Genomic DNA, 19,661 nt, shown 5'->3' with positions numbered 1-19,661 from the left:
AAAAAAAAAACAGTTTTGCATTTAAAAAAAGTCCCTGAACCTTCCCAAAAATGCATTCATGTGAACATGTTAAATATGTCCTGCGTTTCTGCAAAAAAGCATGAAAAAACGCAATGGTGTAAATGGAGCCTCAGAAAGGTACATCTCTTAGTTTTAATGTTTTCTGCAAAAAAAATAATAAAAAATGTAAACTCAAGTGAATTGCAAACGGATGTAAATATATTATTTTATGAGCAAAAGACGTGACCGAACTGATGACACCCATGTTAAAGGACACAAGCCAGTTGTAATGTACATTTACTTCAATTCTCCCTCCTGCACGACCATTGGCTGACATTCCCTCACAAGCCTTCCTCCTCCAGTGGGTGAGCATCTCTGAGGAGCCACCCCGCCCACCAAGTGACAGGCCCGCTCTCCCTGCGCACTGCGCCATGGGCTGAACCGCTGCTCGCTCTCTGCGCGGTGCACCCTGGGAGCTGTAGTTCCGGCGTGGTGAGGTCTGGAAGACAGAGCGCGAGTCCTGGACTACATCTCCCAGCAACCTACGCGGCTGTCTCGCGGCTCGGTGACCATGGCGCTGTATGAGTGAGGGAGAGCGGACCGGACACCGGGGACCAGAGACAATGGGCTCCAGGGTGAAGTAAGTGTCCGGGGAGGGAGAGCGGGAGCTGGGCGTGTGCTGTACTCTAGGGGAGAGCAGCCACATGGAGGGAACTGAAACGCCTCACACATGAAGTGTATGGAGGACAGGCAGACTGTGTGTGTGACAGACTTCTCTACAGCCTGTGTCAGCGACATACAGAGGGGGGCCTGGCTCTGTGTGCTGCTGTCATGAGGTAGATGTGAGCTGTGTGTGGAGGAGATAGGGTTCAGTCCAGGAAATGGCCCCAGTCTGGAGGAATGTATATCACCAACCATGACAGGAACTTCACCACAACCATACCCTCCCCCCACTGACCACCACTCCTCTCACTTATAGATGCTGACCACCGTCCAGCCGCCGCTTTCTGCCCCCTCGTCGCCTGCCGCTTTCTGCCCCCTCGTCGCCTGCCGCTTTCTGCCCCCTCGTCGCCTGCCGCTTTCTGCCCCCTCGTCGCCTGCCGCTTGTCGCTTTCTGCCCCCTAGTCGCCTGCAGCTTGCCGCTTTCTGCCCCCTTGTCGCCTGCCGCTTTCTGCCCCCTCGTCGCCTGCCGCTTTCTGCCCCCTCGTCGCCTGCCGCTTGTCGCTTTCTGCCCCCTAGTCGCCAGTCGCTTTCTGCCCCCTCGTCGCCTGCAGCTTGCCGCTTTCTGCCCCCTCGTCGCCTGCCGCTTGTCGCTTTCTGCCCCCTAGTCGCCTGCCGCTTTCTTCCCCCTCGTCGCCTGCAGCTTGTCGCTTTCTGCCCCCTAGTCGCCAGTCGCTTTCTGCCCCCTCGTCGCCTGCCGCTTGTCGCTTTCTGCCCCCTCGTCGCCTGCCGCTTGTCGCTTTCTGCCCCCTCGTCGCCTGCCGCTTTCTTCCCCCTCGTCGCCTGCAGCTTGTCGCTTTCTGCCCCCTCGTCGCCTGCCGCTTTCTTCCCCCTCGTCGCCTGCAGCTTGTCGCTTTCTGCCCCCTAGTCGCCTGCCGCTTTCTTCCCCCTCGTCGCCTGCCGCTTGTCGCTTTCTGCCCCCTAGTCGCCTGCCGCTTTCTTCCCCCTCGTCGCCTGCCGCTTGTCGCTTTCTGCCCCCTAGTCGCCTGCCGCTTTCTTCCCCCTCGTCGCCTGCCGCTTGTCGCTTTCTGCCCCCTAGTCGCCTGCCGCTTTCTTCCCCCTCGTCGCCTGCAGCTTGTCGCTTTCTGCCCCCTAGTCGCCAGTCGCTTTCTGCCCCCTCGTCGCTTGTCGCTTTCTGCCCCCTAGTCGCCTGCCGCTTTCTGCCCCCTCATCGCCTGCCGCTTGTCGCTTTCTGCCCCCTAGTCGCCTGCCGCTTTCTGCCCCCTAGTCGCCTGCCGCTTTCTGCCCCCCTCGTCGCTTTCTGCCCCCTCGTCGCCAGCCGACTGCCGCTTTCTGCCCCCTCGTTGCCAGCCGACTCACCGCGTCTCCCGTACTGCTGCCTGACCACTGCCTGACCACCGCTTCTGCCCCCTTGTCGCCAGCCGACTCACCGCCGCTCCTGCCTCCTCACTGCCATCTGACAGCCATCGCTCCCTGCATCGCCACCTGACTGACCCCTGCACTTCTCCCCCCACACCGCCGCCTGTCTACCGCCAGTCCCCCCCAGGGCTGACTGACTGCCACTCGTTCCACCATCCTCACATTTCCTGCCCGAATATGGCAGAGACCCCTGTATGCGTACACCTGCATGGGCACACATCTGCAGACATGCGGAAGGTGCCCACCAAATAACAAATACCTGACAGAGTTAGAGGTCGACCGATATGGGTTTTTCTCTGGCCGATACCGATGCCGATATTTCAAAATTGGGGCGGCCGATGGCCGATATTTTAGGCCGATATTTTAGGCCGATATTTTAGGCCGATTTTTTTTTTTTTTATTATCTCAGAAAATCTAGGTTGGGGAGGAGGTTATTGTTTAGGGTGGAGAGGTGGAGTGCAGCCTATCAGTGTCCATCAGTGCCCACCAATGCAGCTCACCAGTGTAGCCTATCGGTGTCCATCAGTGCCACCTCATTAGTGTCCACCAGTTCAGCCTATCAGTGCACCCCTCATCAGTGCCTACCAGTTCAGCCCATTAGTGTCCATCAGTGCCACCTCATTAGTGCCCACCAGTGCAGCCCATCAGTGCCACCTCATAATTATTAAAAAAGAAAAAAAATACAATCTTAGTCATTTTAAGGAGGGGGGTACAGAGAGGTGGCTGTGGAGGAGGGGGGTACAGAGAGGTGGTTGTGGAGGAGGGGGGTACAGAGAGGTGGTTGTGGGGGAGGGGGGTACAGAGAGGTGGTTGTAAAGCTACCTCTCTGTACCCCCTCCTCTACAGCCACCTCTCTGTACCCCCTCCTCTACAGCCACCTCTCTGTACCCCACTCCTCTATAGCCACCTCTCTGTACCCCACTCCTCTACAGCCACCTCTCTGTACCCCACTCCTCTACAGCCACCTCTCTGTACCCCACTCCTCTACAGCCACCTCTCTGTACCCCACTCCTCTACAGCCACCTCTCTGTACCCCACTCCTCTACAGCCACCTCTCTGTACCCCACTCCTCCACAGCCACCTCTCTGTACCCGCCTCCTCCACAGCCATGTGTTGTGGAGAGGGATGGATGGTGCTGGGCGTGGGTGGGGATGTGTTGTGTAGAGGGATGGATGGTGATGCATTGTGGAGTGGGATGGATGGTGCTGGGCATGGGTGGGGATGCGTTGTGGTGATGCATTGTGGAGAGGGGTGGATGGGAATGCGTTGTGGAGAGGGATGGATGGTGCTGGGCGTGGGTGGGGATGTGTTGTGGAAAGGGATGGATGGTGCAGGGGATGCGTTGGAGTGGGGTGGATGGTGCTGGGTGGGGATGAAGATGATTGTGTTGCATTGTGAAGATGGATGAGGATGACTCTGTGTGGGGATGAGAGTTACATTGTGAGAAGGATCTCCACAATGTAACTCTCATTTCCACCCAAAGTCATCCTCATCCATTTTCTCAATGCCAGCCTCAGCCAGGTTTCCCTTTTAAAAGGAGTTTTAATAAATTCTGCATGGGGGCACAGTAGCACATAATTTGGGCAACTTACCCTCCATACATGCTGGTATCATAATCCAATTCTATCTGCATGCACCTAATAGGCTAGGTGCATGCTGATGAGCTGATCAGCCAATCATTGTTTAGAACTTGGTGTAATGCCAGCAGGCTCCGCCTCAGCAGGGAAGGAAGACATTCCTGCTGGGGGGAGTTACATTAGTCAGGCAGCAGTTGTAAGCCAATAAATGTTTGTTTTTTCCCTGTCCCTAATACAGCAAGCCGAGGGAGGGGGCGGGGCACGGCTGGCGGCGCGATGCTAGTGAAATCTATGTCCCTTCTGTGGTGGCCGTGCGGATGGAGGAATCGGATACATGGGAGTGGGGTCAGTACTACATGGGAGTGGGGTCAGTACTGCAGGGCAGGCAGCCATGCGGGCCAGACACTTTAGCCGCTAATCGGCCGATTCTTTCACAAAAATCGGCCGATGCCGATTTTACAAAAACGGCCAAATATCGGCCGATATATCGGCCGACCGATATATCGGTCTACCTCTAGACAGAGTAGTGTCCTCTTCTGTGTATGTACAGAATCTCATGACGCATTAATAAGGCCTTGTTCACACGGGTGTGGTTTAAGGGTTAATTCACCCAAAAAACTGTCTATGCAGATAAGGAACGTCAGGAGTCCTTGCTATAGGTGTAGGCCATTTACATACCTCATGAAGCCAGACTGAAAAACTCCAACAGACATCTCCCATCCTGCCTTGTTGCTAAAAGACTCCAAGCTGTTATTTTTCACCTCCACCATCACAGGAGAGAGCTTCTTCTGTGATTTAAACATCTCCACATGCACTTTCACTCCCCTGATACAGTATCTCTGAACTCAGAGTTTGAGCGCTCACTCCTGTGATGGTGAAGGTGAGCAGTAATAGTTGTGAGTCTCTTATCAACGTCCTAGCAACAAGACAGGATGGGAGATGCGGTCTAAGGAAGTTTTCAAGTCAGACTTCATAGGTACGTAAATGGCCTACACCGATAGCAAGATTATTATTCAACTTTGGTCAAAACAGCACAATGGGGGTTATTTACTTAAAGGGGAGTTCCAGCCTTTTTTTAAGATTATTAAAAGTCAGCAGCTACAAAAAGTGTAGCTGCTGACTTTTAATAAAGACACTTACCTGCTCCATGGTTCCAGCGATGCGCCCCCCCTCGCCGGCCGGCGTCTTCATTCCTAGTGTGGGCACCCGGCAGTGACAGCTTTCGGCTTCACGACCGGGCACCCACTGCGCATGCGCGAGCGGCGCCGTCCGATTGGACAGGCGCTTGCCTACAGGGAGGGGCTGCAATAAGGCGATTAAGCTAATCGCCTTACCAGCCCCTCGGCGGAAGGAGGAAGTGGGACAGGAAGTCCCACTCCTCCTGACCCCCCCAAAAAATTACATGCCAAATAAGGGGGGAAGGAGTGGATTAAGCGGAAGTTCCATTTTTAGGTGGAACTCCGCTTTAAGGCAAATCCAGCATTTTAGCTTACATAGTTACATAGTTAGTCAGGTTGAAAAAAGACACAAGTCCATCCAGTTCAACCTCAAAAAAAATAAACAAACAAAATAAAAAACACAACAATGATTGGATGATAAAATTGGCAGAGCTTCCCCTCCTTTCAGATCTGACCCTTAGATTTACAGCGACTGCACTTCCAAGTGCACTTTCAGTGCAAAGTATATTTGCCTTTTGTTAATAACTCCCAATGTGTTTTTATCTACAGACCCCTGCCCCTCGTTACCTGCATAGGCAGTTTTTTTGGTGAAGGGGAACTAAAGTCACAGATAGCGAGCAGACAGGCTGTTTATTGCAGTAGAGATATGCAATGTTTTTCCTGCACCTACCTTCCTGCTTACTGTCGCCTCTGGCATGTAAACAGAGCTGAACTTGCGCAGCTCGGCTTACACCAGTGGATTTTGTGTCTGACACCGGCACACAGAGTCAGGGCTGATGTAAGCTGAGCTGCGCATGTGCAGCTTAACCACTTGACCCCCCCCCCCAGGCCTTTTTCTGGCACTTTTTGTTTACATGTATTTACGTGCTAGAAAATTTCTTGGAGCCCCCAAACATATATATATATATATATATATATATATATATATATATATATATAAGCAGAGGCCCTAGAGAATACATTGGTGTTTTTTTTATTTTAATGCAAGAAAACACAATACATAACCCTTTAAAAAAAAAAAAAAAAAAAAGATGATATACAGTGGAACCTCGGATTAAGAGCATAATCCGTTCTAGGAGAATGCTCGTAATCAAAAGTACTCGCCTATCAAAGCGAGTTTCCCCATTGAAGTCAATGAAAACGAAAATAATTTGTTCCGCATTCACTTCAATGGCATGCGGCCAGAGGTGGGGGGGGGTGGGGTGTATCGCAACAAATGGCCTGGTCATTTAAGGGGGCAAATCCTTCCGTTCCTTAAGTGGTTAACTAAAAACAAAGAGCGACTTTAATATCACTTTGAATTAACTTTTTTCTAAGTCTGTCTACTATGGTGGATGAAGAGAAACATTGTCAGGATTTTCTTATACACTGTTACTTTTGTAACCATTTGGAGGCGAGTGGTGTTTGCTGCAAGCTCTTCCCATGATGATGTCCCTGTCACTGCTCTGTATGACTAAATGTTGAAATTCCAACACCTGCATCTTAGATGTGTCCAATTGAAATCGGAATGGCTCGCTGGTCTACTACATCCCTCACCATTGTATGTCCTTTTCCTTTCCCTCTGTCCCTTTTGAGGGAATCTCTCACACTTCCAAATACCTGTGTGAGAAGTTTTAGAAAGAAGCTGCTATTATCTGATTTCTGCATAATCGGGTCAACAGGAGTGTCAGACAAAAGTCTTGAGAGTCCGGTGTCTTCAATAATCCAACAGGGCCTGGCTCACACTGGTACAATTTGAGATGCGGTTTGAGATGTCAAATCCGCAGCATTTGTCGACAATGGCACCGTCCTAATCGGAGCGACGCCGTATCTGCAGGCTGCACCGATTTAAAAAAGCAGTTCCTGTACTACTTTTTGCGATTTCGGGCTGCGATTTACATTGACATCTGTGCAGAAACCCGAAATCCGGACTGCCAGCGGGAGTGAAATCGTGCGAGTTCAGCTGAACTCGCACGGCTTCACTCCCGCAGCCCAGTGTGAACCTGGGCTAACAAGAAAGCAAAGAAAACTCCCCTTCATGGTGGCTGAAGAAATTGGCTGAGGTTTAATGGACTCAGAAGTGCTCCTATGCAGACTGTCCTGTACTTGGAGAATATGAAGGAGTGCAGCCAGTCTGTGATTGTGCCAGTGTTGGCAGCCATACAGTGTGGATGCTGGTAGTTCTCCTAGCAGATTTAAATAAATCCCCTCTCACCATTTGAGGGAATCTGTCACAAAACCAAACACCGCCAATTATCAGATTTCTGGGCTGTGTACACGTTTCAGTACCAGTTGCGAAGCTCAAAGTCCAAAATTTCTTAAAAAAAAATAAGATGGAATAAATATAACAAACATTTTATACTTGCCTGCTCTGATCCTTCCTCTTCTTGCCTCCTCTAGCGCCCCTGACCCCTTCCTCCTGCCAAGTTCCCCTCAGAACAAGCAGCTTGTAATGGGGATACCCAAGCAGGCTCCCACTCAAGCTGCAGCTCTGCGTATCAATTTACACGCAGAGCCGTGGCTCAGGCCACACCCCCTCTCATTGGCTCACTGGCTGTGGTTGACAATGGTTCCCCCTGCTGTCTAGGCTAATAAGGAGGGAGAGTCCCCGGTGTGCCAAGGATAAACATTGGCTCAGGTAAGTATTGGGGGGGGGGCATGCATGCATCAAGCTAAAAAAAAAAAAGAACGTCAGCCTTTACATACACTTTATAGCTGAACTTCAGGCAAACGGCTATAATACACAGTTGAATTATATATGAGAGTTGTTTTCCTACCTAAAGTGTTGCATTTCTGTCAATCCAGTCCTAAGATTTACACTGCTCTACAAACATGGCACAGTCCTGTCTGGCAGTGTGGAGACCTCGCATGAAATTCCCCTCTGCACCCTTTGCCTATGACTTGACACTTTGCTTTTTCCTCATATAGGCATACTCCTTGTTGGCTTATTGTGCTGCTTTCCTTCTCCTCAGTGAACTCTGCTGTATATTACACTGCAAGATTCAGATACCAGGTCGAATTCAGGTACTTACAGTGGGGTTAATCTACTAAAGGCAAATCCACTTTGCACTACAAGTTCACGGCTAGTGCACTTGGAAGTGCAGTTGCTGTAGATTTGAAACGAGGGGAAGCTCTGCTAATTTTTATCATCCAATCATATACAAGCCAAAAATGCATTTTTTTTTTATTTGCTTTGCATGTCCCCCCTCAGATTTTCAGTGACTGCACTTCACAGTGCAAAGTGGATTTGCCTTTAGTAAATAACCCCCACTGTGGTGTATTATTGATAACCAAGCCTAATTTATTTGTTTTTTTTTTCTATCAGCTTGGAGTTCAACTTTAAAGTAATTGCAGATCCAAAATGCTTACAAGCTTAAGCAATCTACACCTAAAAACAAAAATGTAATATATTGCAGCTTACCAGTCTTTAGATGTGGTGGTTGCAATTATTTTCTTTGTCAAGGTTTTTTTTAAATTTTAATGTTACTGGGTTATGCTGCCACTTCCTCTCCTGGGCTGATCGCGCTCACCTACTGCACCGTCTTTCTGGAGCAGAAACGTTGAAGGCTAAACCTTGGATGCGCTCCTGATTTGGAGTACAAACACCTCCTCTTCTCCTCTCTATAACATTGGCAGGAGGAGGTATTATATAATTCACAGAATATAGCTGGGAAAGCTGCTAACATTGTTTGTGAGTTCAGTTTACTACATTACAAGGGAGTTGGATTTCTATCCAGATCAGCAAGTATTTTGGTGTATTTGCAGAAAATGTTCTTGAGTTTGAATTGTTCTTGATGTAGCACCCTGGTGTTTAGGCAGGGTTGCTAGTAAATTTAGTTTGCCAGGCAGTAGTTGCCCTGGTTAATTCTTAGTAGATCTACTGATTCCGCTCTATTTCTGGATTTGCTGCATCTTCTCTCTTCTGTTGCTAAGTGTCATCATGCTTGTGACATTGGATAGACAAGGACTTAGCAAGGTCAGGTTATACATGGATGGGGTGTCTCAGCCAATTGGCAGGGTTTTTTTTTAATCCCTTGGCCTGCTGGGAGAGCCTATTTATTTGGGTGGAGTCAGGTGATCGGGGTTCTCTGCCACCAAGACGGCTGTCTGGGTGGATGTGTGTTATGCTAGGTGGGAAGCGTGAGGCCTATCCCGGAGACATCTGGCTGCTAGGCTGTCTGAGCCGGATCCAGAAGCAGAGCAGGGTTTGAACTGCATCTCCAACCGTGATAAACCATTCTGCCAGACAGGGTAACCAGTTTTAGTCGGAGGTAGAGGGAAGCTGTCGCCACTAAGGGTCCATCCACCTTATTACCGGAGACCACTGTGAGTAAGCTGGAGCCAGTACCAGAGCACTCTTCTCACCAGCTGGGAATAGTGAAGAAGTGGGAAAAACTTCAGCAAGTGCCAAGCCAGGGACCCAGCGGGACAGCAGAGGTGATGCTTGAGGAGCATCAGTTAGTGACAAGCCAGCAACCTAGAGGGTCAGCAGGGGTGACGCTTGAGGAGTAACTGTGAGTGCCAAGCCAGGGACCCAGCAGGGAAGCAGGCGTGACGCTTGAGGAAGATACGGAGTTATGGAAGTGGAAGAGCTCAGGGCATCCGGTGGCGATTGGGTCTGAGAGACTGGGAGCTCAGTGAGTGAAGGCCTTCAGTGAGAGACTGTAGAGTTCGAGGAGAACTACTGTGTTACCAATAGATAAATACAACTACCGTTAGTGACTGTTATGCCTTTGTACACACAATCAGAATTTCCAATGAAAAAAGTCAGACGGAATTTTTTCATCGAATATTCCGACCGTGTGTGGGCCGCCGTGTGTGGGCCGCATCAGACTTTTTTACGTCGGATTTTAGAAATAGAACATGTTTTTTATTTTTTTCCGATGGAAAAAAATCCTATCGGAAATTCCAATCGTCTGTGTGGAACTCTGACGGAGAAAAAAACCACGCATGCTCAGAATCAAGTCAACGCATGCTTGGAAGCATTGAACTTCATTTTTCTCGGCTCGTCGTAGTGTTTTATGTCACTGCATTTTGGATGGTTGGAATTTGGTTTGAGTGCAAGACAGCTTAAACGGAAATCCGATGGAAAATTCCATCGGATTTTATCCCATCGGAAATTCCTGCCTGCCAATCAACATTTGTCCACGGAAAATCTAAAAACAATTGTCAAACAGAGCTTACAAACGGTTGAATTTTAGGCCAACAGTCTGTCAACACACAATTCCCTTTGGAAAATGCGTTCGTGTGTACGAGGCTTTAGTGTAAAGCACAGCACATGGGAGAAAATGAACAGATATACCATCTCTGCCATTCAGCATAAATGGAGATAATCTCTATATTTTTCTATTTTATACAAAAAGGCCGCAGCACTTGTAACTGTCAATATGAAAATACTAAAACAGTGACTGTTTATTTACCTTAGAATGTATTAAGGTAAAAAAAAAATCCTTTGGACTCTTTACTGGAGCCCTTTGCAAAGACTCAGTCATTCGCCTTAAATGGTTAAGGTGACAGCGTCTCTTGCTGTCCGGGACAATTTATTTTTCCGCAAGTTACAATCTGCATTTTAATTTTTTTTTTTTGCTAAAAAAAAAAAAAAGAAATCTGACTCTTTATTTTTTATTTTTAATAAAATGCTTTTGGAGTAAAATACTATCTAAAGATAAAACTAAGTTCAAGAATAATCCTTTATCCCATTGTTTTGCAAATCTATGTACACTACAAACTGTATGAATGAATCGGTTTTGATATCGCTGTTTTACTAACCTGACAGTTTATTATTCTAAATAGGAAACCTTCATTTTGTGATTCTAACCACCAGCAAAAAATGAGTGCTTACATTTAAAGAGCACCTGTCATTTCAGATCTATCATGGGAGCGCCTGTTAGCGGACCTCCACTCACCTGCTGTTGCCATGTCCCTCACCTTGTTGTGTCACTACCGCATCACCAGCCTTCCCATTAAAGTGAATGGGCCTGTCGGTGAGCCAACAGCGGGTCAGAGGAGGAGCCGCTACGGGACAGAGATGACAGTTTCTCTTTAACCACTTAAGGACTGGCTCACGTACATATACGTCATCACTTTAAAGATGAATATCTCGGTAACGGCAGCAGCTACTGCCACAACCAAGATATCCATCTTTTCTGTGGCCGGTCCTGTAAAGGATAACGGTAGTCTCCGTGGCGAACCGCCACAAGATCACTGTTATCGGCGGAGGGAGAGGGGCCCCCCCGCCACTGTCCCGCGCCCTCCGCCGCTTACCGGAGCCGTCGGCAGCGGCGATATGGGCCCTTCTCGCAGCTTGCCGTGGATACAAGTGAGGGCAAGATGGCCCCCACCCGTCTCCATAGCGGGGTAGAAGCGACGTCAAAACTTCACTTTCGCCCATGCCTCTTAAAGGCACATTTTTTTGTTGTCATTTTTTTAAAATTACAATTTATTTTTATTGCATTTTAGTCTAAATATGAGATCTGAGGTCTTTTTGATCCAAGATCTCATATTTAAGAGGACCTGTCATTATTTATATTACAAGGGATGTTTACATTCCTTGTAATGGGAATAAAAGTGACCCATTTTTTTTTAAACAGTGTAAAAATAAATAAAATTAAATAAACAAACCAAAAAATATATTTTTTTAAAGCGCCCGTCCCAACGAGCTCGCGCGCATATGAAAACGGTGTTCAAACCGCACAAGTGAGGTATCGCCGCAATCAGAGCGAGGGAAATAATTCTAGCCCTAGAACTCCTCTGTAACTCAAAAGATGCAACCTATATAATTTTTTAAACGTCGCCTATGGAGATTAAGGGTAAAAGTTTGATGCCATTCCACGAGCGGGCGCAAATTTTGAAGCGTGACATGTTGGGTATCATTTTACTCGGCGTAACATTATCTTTTACAATATAAAAAAAATGGCCTAACTTTACTGTTGTCTTATTTTTTTTATTAAAACAGTACGCTTGGAGGACCGCTGCGCAAATACGGTGTGACAAGAAGTATTGCAATGACCGCCATTTTATTCTCTAGGGTTTTAGAAAAAATATATATATAATGTTTGGGGTTCTAAGTAATTTTCAAGCAAAAAAAATGGTTTTAATATTGTAAACACAGAGTCTGAAAAACACACTCGGTCCTTAAGTGGTTAAAAATTATAATTTAAATGAAATCCACCCTGTATGGCCCAAGAATGATTTCTATCACTCTGACATTCATGGCGATACCTTAGCTGTGTTGTGCACATTGCATTTATGGAAGGGGATGATTTTAATTTTTATAAAACATTTTTTTATCTTATTTAAATTTAATTTTTTTTCAATTTAAAAAGAAAATTATTTAACTTTTTATTGTAGGGCTGTGGAAATTCACTATTAATTCCTCAATTAATCGTTAATTTTTTTGATCGATCAACATTTTTTGGATCGGTACTCACCTCTCCGCCGACTTCAGGGAGTTCCATGGGAGATCCGGTGACGTCACAGACAACGGTGGGGCTTGCCATGTACATCTGAAGAGCTCCTTTGCTGTGCCTTCATATCTGCATGCCAGGGGGACCTTACATGTGTAACAGCCCTTGTGTGTGGCAGATAGCTGCCACACGCAAGGGCTGTTACACTTCCCTCTATCAACCTGGGATTCTACAGCCATCCACTGGGAGTTGATAGTTCCATTCATGGGACTTATACATGCTGACGGACTGATGTTAACCCCTCCTTATCTGCATTCAGCAGTGGTATCGTTGTATACATTTTTATATCAGTATCATACTTGGCTACATGTTTTTATGACTGCTTTTGCTACTGTTTGGTATTACTTGTACCATTTTTACAGTTTACTAGCTACATTGATTTTATCTCCAGTGCAATATTTATTTTATTACCTACTTGAAGACTATAACCGTTTTAATGCTATTCCCATCGAGCGCTGCCTTTTGTGTGTTTTTTGTATCCTGCTATCCATTTTTCAAGTGGTTGGTAGCTGCACTGGTAATCAGCCTGCAAGAAGATCAGCTAAATGTAGTTGGATCTGTATGTGCGTTATAATTAATCGAACACGAAAATTTTAATCAGTAACGGCCCTATTTTATTGCTATCCCAAGGGGGCTTTGGGCAGGTGATGGGTACTTGTTATGAAGACATTAGAGAGTCAAATGGACCCCCAATGTCTCTCCTGCCCTCCAGAGCACAGGAAGGGGGGATCTACTCCATAATCATCTGTAGCCAGTCCTCAAGGCTGCAGGAAAATGCTCTCATGTGATGTGAGTTTCTCCATCCTGCCATGAAAGTCCTTGTTCAGTCACTTTCTGTTATTGGGTGACAAGTTTGTCCCAGTATTGCTCCAGGTTAGTCACCTTGTTACCTGAACCTGTGACCTAGACAAGCGGCAGCTAAGCCAATACCCATTTCACAGACACTGTTTTCACTAACAGTAGGCCAGTCTAGATTGTACAGATTACAAAAAAAGTGAACATTGTATTTATGAAAAATTAAGGAGAAAAGAAAATTGTTTGACACGCTAAAGTCTCAATTTCAATCGTTGGGACAAACCATATAACACAGCCAGTCAGGTTTGCCTTAGTCCGCTTTTATTTATATATTTGAATGTGGAACTGAAGCGTCATGTTGTAATGTTCAAATCCAAAACTGAGTTTTCTCCAAACATGGAATAAGTGTAAAATTTGATGCATTTCGGGGGCCAAATGTTGCCCCTTCATCCCGAAAAGAAACATGACATAGGGAAAAGAATACAGCCTGTCATAAATTAGGTTTATTCATTTTTTTCAATTACTGTATACCATATATTTTTTTATATTAATATTTTTAAACAACCGCTTTCTGTTATATTTTATTTTCATGAAAAACTATTGCCTTCTACTTACGGTATTTCACGTTTCAGGCATGATGAAGGGGTGATGTGTGGAGCCCAAAACTTTTTGGATTTTGTACTCCTTCCATGTGGCACTTTAATTCCAAATGCAAATATTTCCTTCAAATCCCAAGGTTGCTGTGGTAAAGCAGACGCTGCCAACCTTTCATTTGTCTGCCCCACACTGAGGCTATTACCAATATAAATAAATATAAAATGTACACCTGACTTTATCTTGAGGTTCCAGTACCATCAATCCACCCTTTTTAAAGCTTTTATTTATATATTTTAAAACGAAAAAGAATACTGCTGTAACTGCTTCACATGTATTAGCTGGAGTGGGATTTTAATTTGTTTGCTGCCTTGATGTTTACTGGTATTTAAAACTACATGTCCTGGGAAGGTTCACATGTCAATGGACAGGGTAGTCCTATATGGACATGTAGTTTTAGATGAATTTAGCAACAAATACACTCAGGCTAGGTTCACACTGCTGCGAATTCAAAATCGCGATTTTTACCGCGATTTCGGCCACGATTTAAGAGACATCTGTGCAGGGTTCAATGTAAATCGCGGCCCGAAATCGCAAAAAGTAGTACAGGAACTACTTTTTGAAATCGGTGCAGCGCCGCAGATGCGGCGTCGCACCGATTAGGACAGTGCCATTTCCAGCAAATGCCGCCGATTTGAGATGCAACCGAGCCCCATAGATGGGGAGTTAGGTTGTAATTTTTCAGTGTCTAAAGGGTGATAAAGCTGGTGTACTATTTCCCTTCAGAACAAAATTGCTCTATTACAGGCAGTGGGGAAATTACTGATCTATTGACAGGATAAAGGTAACAAAATTATAGGGAACTCAAAAACTGCTTTGTTAGGACGACTGCAAGAATTTCCTACAAAACTTGGAGACGTTTATGTCTCTTTTACAAAAAATAAATAAATTCCCTTCTTGCAAGCGATTATTTAAGTTGTACATTATGTGGAGTATATTTGGTGCGGTGGACAACTTGGGTCTCTGTCAGAGTAGGGGCCAGTGTACAATATATCACCCCTTTGCATGCACGAGAATTACGTTATTGGCTGCCTAATGAATAAAGAAAGAAGATGGCAGCAACAGAGCAACCTCCCACTACTGAAGGAGAACGGACTAGAATGTAAATCTACCATGATGTGCAAGTACAATGCACATATTTGCAATATATTGTATCTGCTGGGGAGACATACCGCCCACTCAGTTTCACTTTAATATAAGTGCTTGTGTCAGTGGGCTTTTATTTGCAAGGGGACCTACTTCTTAGCTTTTACAAGGATGTCAAATGCAGGTAAATTCACCTGTCATTAAACTATGATCTTAGAAGCTTCGCAGACTAATCCCAAATGCAAGTGGAATGCAACTGAAAACAAGCTACCTTTACCTGTAGACACAGGCCCTGAAACTGACATACCACACAGTTGTCCCAACAAAATATTTCAAGAATGTTGACAACCATGGATTACATATATGCATTTTTGCCTGTTAGAATAGAAATAAGGTAGCTGATGTTGCTGAGCTAGCGTTCACCTGTGTCCCATTTCATTCAACCCACAACATGTGACCCACAGCCCTTGATCTGGAACAAGCATGCAGCTTATTATCTGGGAGTGAAGTCAGAATGTCTCTGGAAGTTTTGGTTTTCACTTAGGCTTCTTTCACACTATGGATTGTATGTCCGTTTTATAATATCCGTATTACACCTATTAACGGACGTTTATTAACGGATTTAATAACGGATACATACGGATAAATATTTTACCATTCTTCCTTTATTGAAAACGGATAATGTTTATCCGTATATATCCGTATACATCCGTTATATCATTCCTTTCTAACGTCCGTTTATAAAAAACATTTCACCCTTTCTTGAAGTCCAGCTCCAGAAGTCGCATGGATATTCAGGGGAACCCCGCCGTCAATTTAAAACAAAAAATGACGTGCGGTTCCCGGTAAATATCCATAACCAGACCCTTCAGGTCTGGTATGGATATTCAGGGGAACCCCGCCGTCAATTTAAAACAAAAGTGACGTGCGGTTCCCGGTAAATATCCATAACCAGACCCTTCAGGTCTGGTATGGATATTCAGGGGAACCCAGCCGTCAATTTAAAACAAAAATGACGTGCGGTTCCCCCTAAATATCCATAACCAGACCCATTATCCGAGCACGTTAACCTGGCCGGCCGCAGAAAAGAGGGGGGGACAGAGTGCGGCCCCCCCTCTCTCCTGAACCACACCAGGCCACATGCCCTCAACATGGGGAGGATGTCCCCATGTTGATGGGGACAAGGGTCTCATCCCCACAACCCTTGCCCGGTGGTTGTGGGGGTATGCGGGCGGGAGGTTTATCAGAATCTGGAAGACTCCTTTAACAAAGGGGACCCCCAGATCCTGACCCCCCCCCTGTGTGAAATGGTAATGGGGTACACTGTACCTCTACCATTTCACGAAGGAAGTAAAAAGTATTGTAAAAAAACACACTGACACAAAAGAATAAAGTCCTTTATTTAACCACTTCCATACCAGGTACTTACGCAGCTTCCCGCCCAAGCCAATTTTCAGCTTTCAGCACTGTCGCACTTTGAATGGCAATTGCGCGGTCATGCTACACTGTACCCAAACAAAATTGGCATCCTTTTTTCCCCACAAATAGAGCTTTCTTTTGGTGGTATTCGATCACCTCTGCGATTTTTTTTTTTTGCGCAACAACTAAAAAAAGGCTGAAAATTTGGAAAAAAAATTACGTTTTTATTTTTTTCTGTTAATTTTTTTGTAAATAAGTTTTCTCTTTCAATTACGGGCACTGATATGGCGGCACTAATGGGCACCGATGAGATGGCACTGATGGACATCGATGAGGTAGTACTGACGGGCACAGATGAGGTGGCACTGATTGGCGGCGCTGGTATGCGACACTGATGGGCACACATAGGCGGCACTGATGGGCACACATAGGCGGCACTGATGGGCACACATAGGCGGCACTGATGGGCACACATAGGCGGCACTGATGGGCACACATAGGCGGCACTGGGCACTCATGGGCGGCACAGATGGGCACTCATAAGCGGCACAGATGGGCGGCACTGATGGATACTTATGGGTGGCACAGATGGGCACTGATAGGTGGGCACTGGGCATGGATGGGCACTGTGGGGTGGCGCTGATGGACACTGGGGTGGCGCTGATGGACACTGGGGTGGCGCTGATGGACACTGGGGTGGCAGCACTTATTTTTGCCAGGTTGCCAGTCAGTGCCCATTTGTGGGCACTGACTGGCATCTTTTCTTTATGCTTTTTTTTTTTTATTTTTTTTTTAGACTTTTTTTTATTTTTTGCCATTTTTATTTTTTTTGCCCACCCTGGTGCTCCAGGGTGGGCATCCCTGGTGGTCCAGTGTGGCGATCCGAGGGGGGGCTGCGCTGATAAACAATCAGCGCTAACCCCCCCTGTCAGGAGAGCCGCCGATCGGCTATCCTCTACTCGCGTCTGTCAGACGCGAGTGAGGAAGAGCCATCGACGGCTCTTCCTGTTTACATCGTGATCAGCCGTGGTTGGACACGGCTGATCACGTGGTAAAGAGTCTCCGCCGGAGGCTCTTTACCGAGATCGGAGATGCAGGGTGTCAGACTGACACCCCGCATCACCGATCGCCGCGATGCGCGCCCCCACGGGCGCGCGCGGCATGAAATCCTGCAGGACGTTCGAGAACGTCCTGTCAGGATTTCATAACCACTTCCCGGACGTAAATCGGCCATAGGCCGGGCGGGAAGTGGTTAAAAAAAAAAAAACTCCAGCGCTGAAAAATCCACTCGTTCCCGGCTTCCAGCGTTGTCCTGATCCTGCGACGGGTGCGGGTGATCTCCCGCGATGAGAAGATCCAGCGTCGGGTGATCTCCGCTCCGGCGATGTGAAGATCCATCCAGCGCAGCATCCCACCTCCTCTCACCGCTGGGCACAGCCCAGCGAATGAGCGGCTGAAGCGGTGACATTTCTTATATAGAGGAGGCAGAGCCACCCGTCACGTGACCCTGCCCCCTCTGACGTACCCTCTGCTACGTCACTGGGGAAGACCATGAAGAGGAAAGACCTTTCCTCTTCATGGTCTTCCCCAGTGACGTAGCAGAGGTACGTCAGAGGGGGCAGGGTCACGTGACGGGTGGCTCTGCCTCCTCTATATAAGAAATGTCACCGCTTCAGCCGCTCATTCGCTGGGCTGTGCCCAGCGGTGAGAGGAGGTCCGGGATGCTGCGCTGGATGGATCTTCACATCGCCGGAGCGGAGATCACCCGACGCTGGATCTTCTCATCGCGGGAGATCACCCGCACCCGTCGCAGGATCAGGACAACGCTGGAAGCCGGGAACGAGTGGATTTTTCAGCGCTGGAGTTTTTTTTTTTTTTTTTTTTTAAATAAAGGACTTTATTCTTTTGTGTCAGTGTGTTTTTTTACAATACTTTTTACTTCCTTCGTGAAATGGTAGAGATACAGTGTACCCCATTACCATTTCACACAGGGGGGGGGTCAGGATCTGGGGGTCCCCTTTGTTAAAGGAGTCTTCCAGATTCTGATAAACCTCCCGCCCGCATACCCCCACAACCACCGGGCAAGGGTTGTGGGGATGAGACCCTTGTCCCCATCAACATGGGGACATCCTCCCCATGTTGAGGGCATGTGGCCTGGTGCGGTTCAGGAGAGAGGGGGGGCCGCACTCTGTCCCCCCCTCTTTTCTGCGGCCGGCCAGGTTAACGTGCTCGGATAATGGGTCTGGTTATGGATATTTAGGGGGAACCGCACGTCATTTTTGTTTTAAATTGACGGCTGGGTTCCCCTGAATATCCATACCAGACCTGAAGGGTCTGGTTATGGATATTTACCGGGAACCGCACGTCACTTTTGTTTTAAATTGACGGCGGGGTTCCCCTGAATATCCATACCAGACCTGAAGGGTCTGGTTATGGATATTTACCGGGAACCGCACGTCAGTTTTTGTTTTAAATTGACAGCAGGGTTCCCCTGAATATCCATGCTCAGTAAAATTAACGTCCGTTAACATAACGGACATTTACGGAGACATTTACTAACGTCCATGTGCCATAGACTTCAATGTTAAAATATAACGGACGTTAATATATCCGTTACTTGCAACGGACAAATAATTTACAAAAAATAGTGCAAGACCCGTCACATATTCCGTTATAACTAACGTCCGTATGTTATAACGGACTATTACGGATCTTTACGGAACATAAAAAAATCCCATAGACTTTAATGATATTTTATAAAGGACGTATAACTTCCGTTTTTTAACATTATCTGACGGATTTTAAAACGGATTTATTTTGTAGTGTGAAAAGGGCCTAAGACAACCTCTACTTATAAACCGTTTCTTCATATGGACTGTGGGAAATGCCCTAGTTTGTGAAAGTTGACTTTAAAATATAGTTGCGGACAAAATACTGTATAAAATGACACGATACAGTCTGCTATTGGCATAAACACAGCAATGTTATTCCTATCCCACAGTCCCCTCTGTAACAAAGTTTTATTATCTTTTTGTCCTGCCAGTAAATTATTTTCCCATTTTCTGTAATAGGTTGATAATGATCTTCACTCTGCAAGGGGGTTAGGACAGGGTAGTCTTGGGCAGGTAGTTTAAAAACCTGAGGTTTAGTCTCTGTGTGTGTAAAGTATAAATACAATACCAATCACAATAGTTGTGTGTATCGCACTACTGGCAGGCTGCAGTCACTGTAAAATATCCCTTCAGTGTCTCCTTCTCAGCTGCCAGGTACTGTCTTAAATGTCTCGGTGCTGTAAGGATTAACACCAGCTGCTACAGAGAAAGGGTGCCAGCTCACCACTTCTGCCCCCTATGCCATTCACAGAACTCCTACTATTGTCCCACAGTGCATCACGTTCGGTGAATGGA

At 46.6% G+C, this 19,661-nt stretch overlaps 1 protein-coding gene across 4 annotated transcripts in view; it reads left to right on the top strand.

The window, feature by feature from the left end:
• The first annotated feature begins 446 nt into the window (after nt 1-446).
• Nucleotides 447-19,661, top strand: part of DENND1A (DENN domain containing 1A) — a 1,239,075-nt gene continuing 1,219,860 nt past the window's right edge. For 2 of the 4 annotated variants that reach the window (XM_040324854.1, XM_040324853.1), the window contains exon 1: nt 449-640. In XM_040324854.1, coding sequence (XP_040180788.1) covers nt 582-640 — 59 coding nt within the window. In that variant the 5' untranslated portion in view covers nt 449-581. Of the gene's footprint in view, nt 641-19,661 lie in introns of all 4 variants that reach the window. The other 2 variants (XM_040324851.1, XM_040324852.1) reach the window with 2 other exon arrangements.

The sequence above is a fragment of the Rana temporaria genome, chromosome 9, assembly GCF_905171775.1.
Source record: "Rana temporaria chromosome 9, aRanTem1.1, whole genome shotgun sequence".
In the NCBI taxonomy this organism is placed as follows: Eukaryota; Metazoa; Chordata; class Amphibia; order Anura; family Ranidae; genus Rana; species Rana temporaria.
This window is presented reverse-complemented; position numbering and strand designations above follow the sequence as displayed.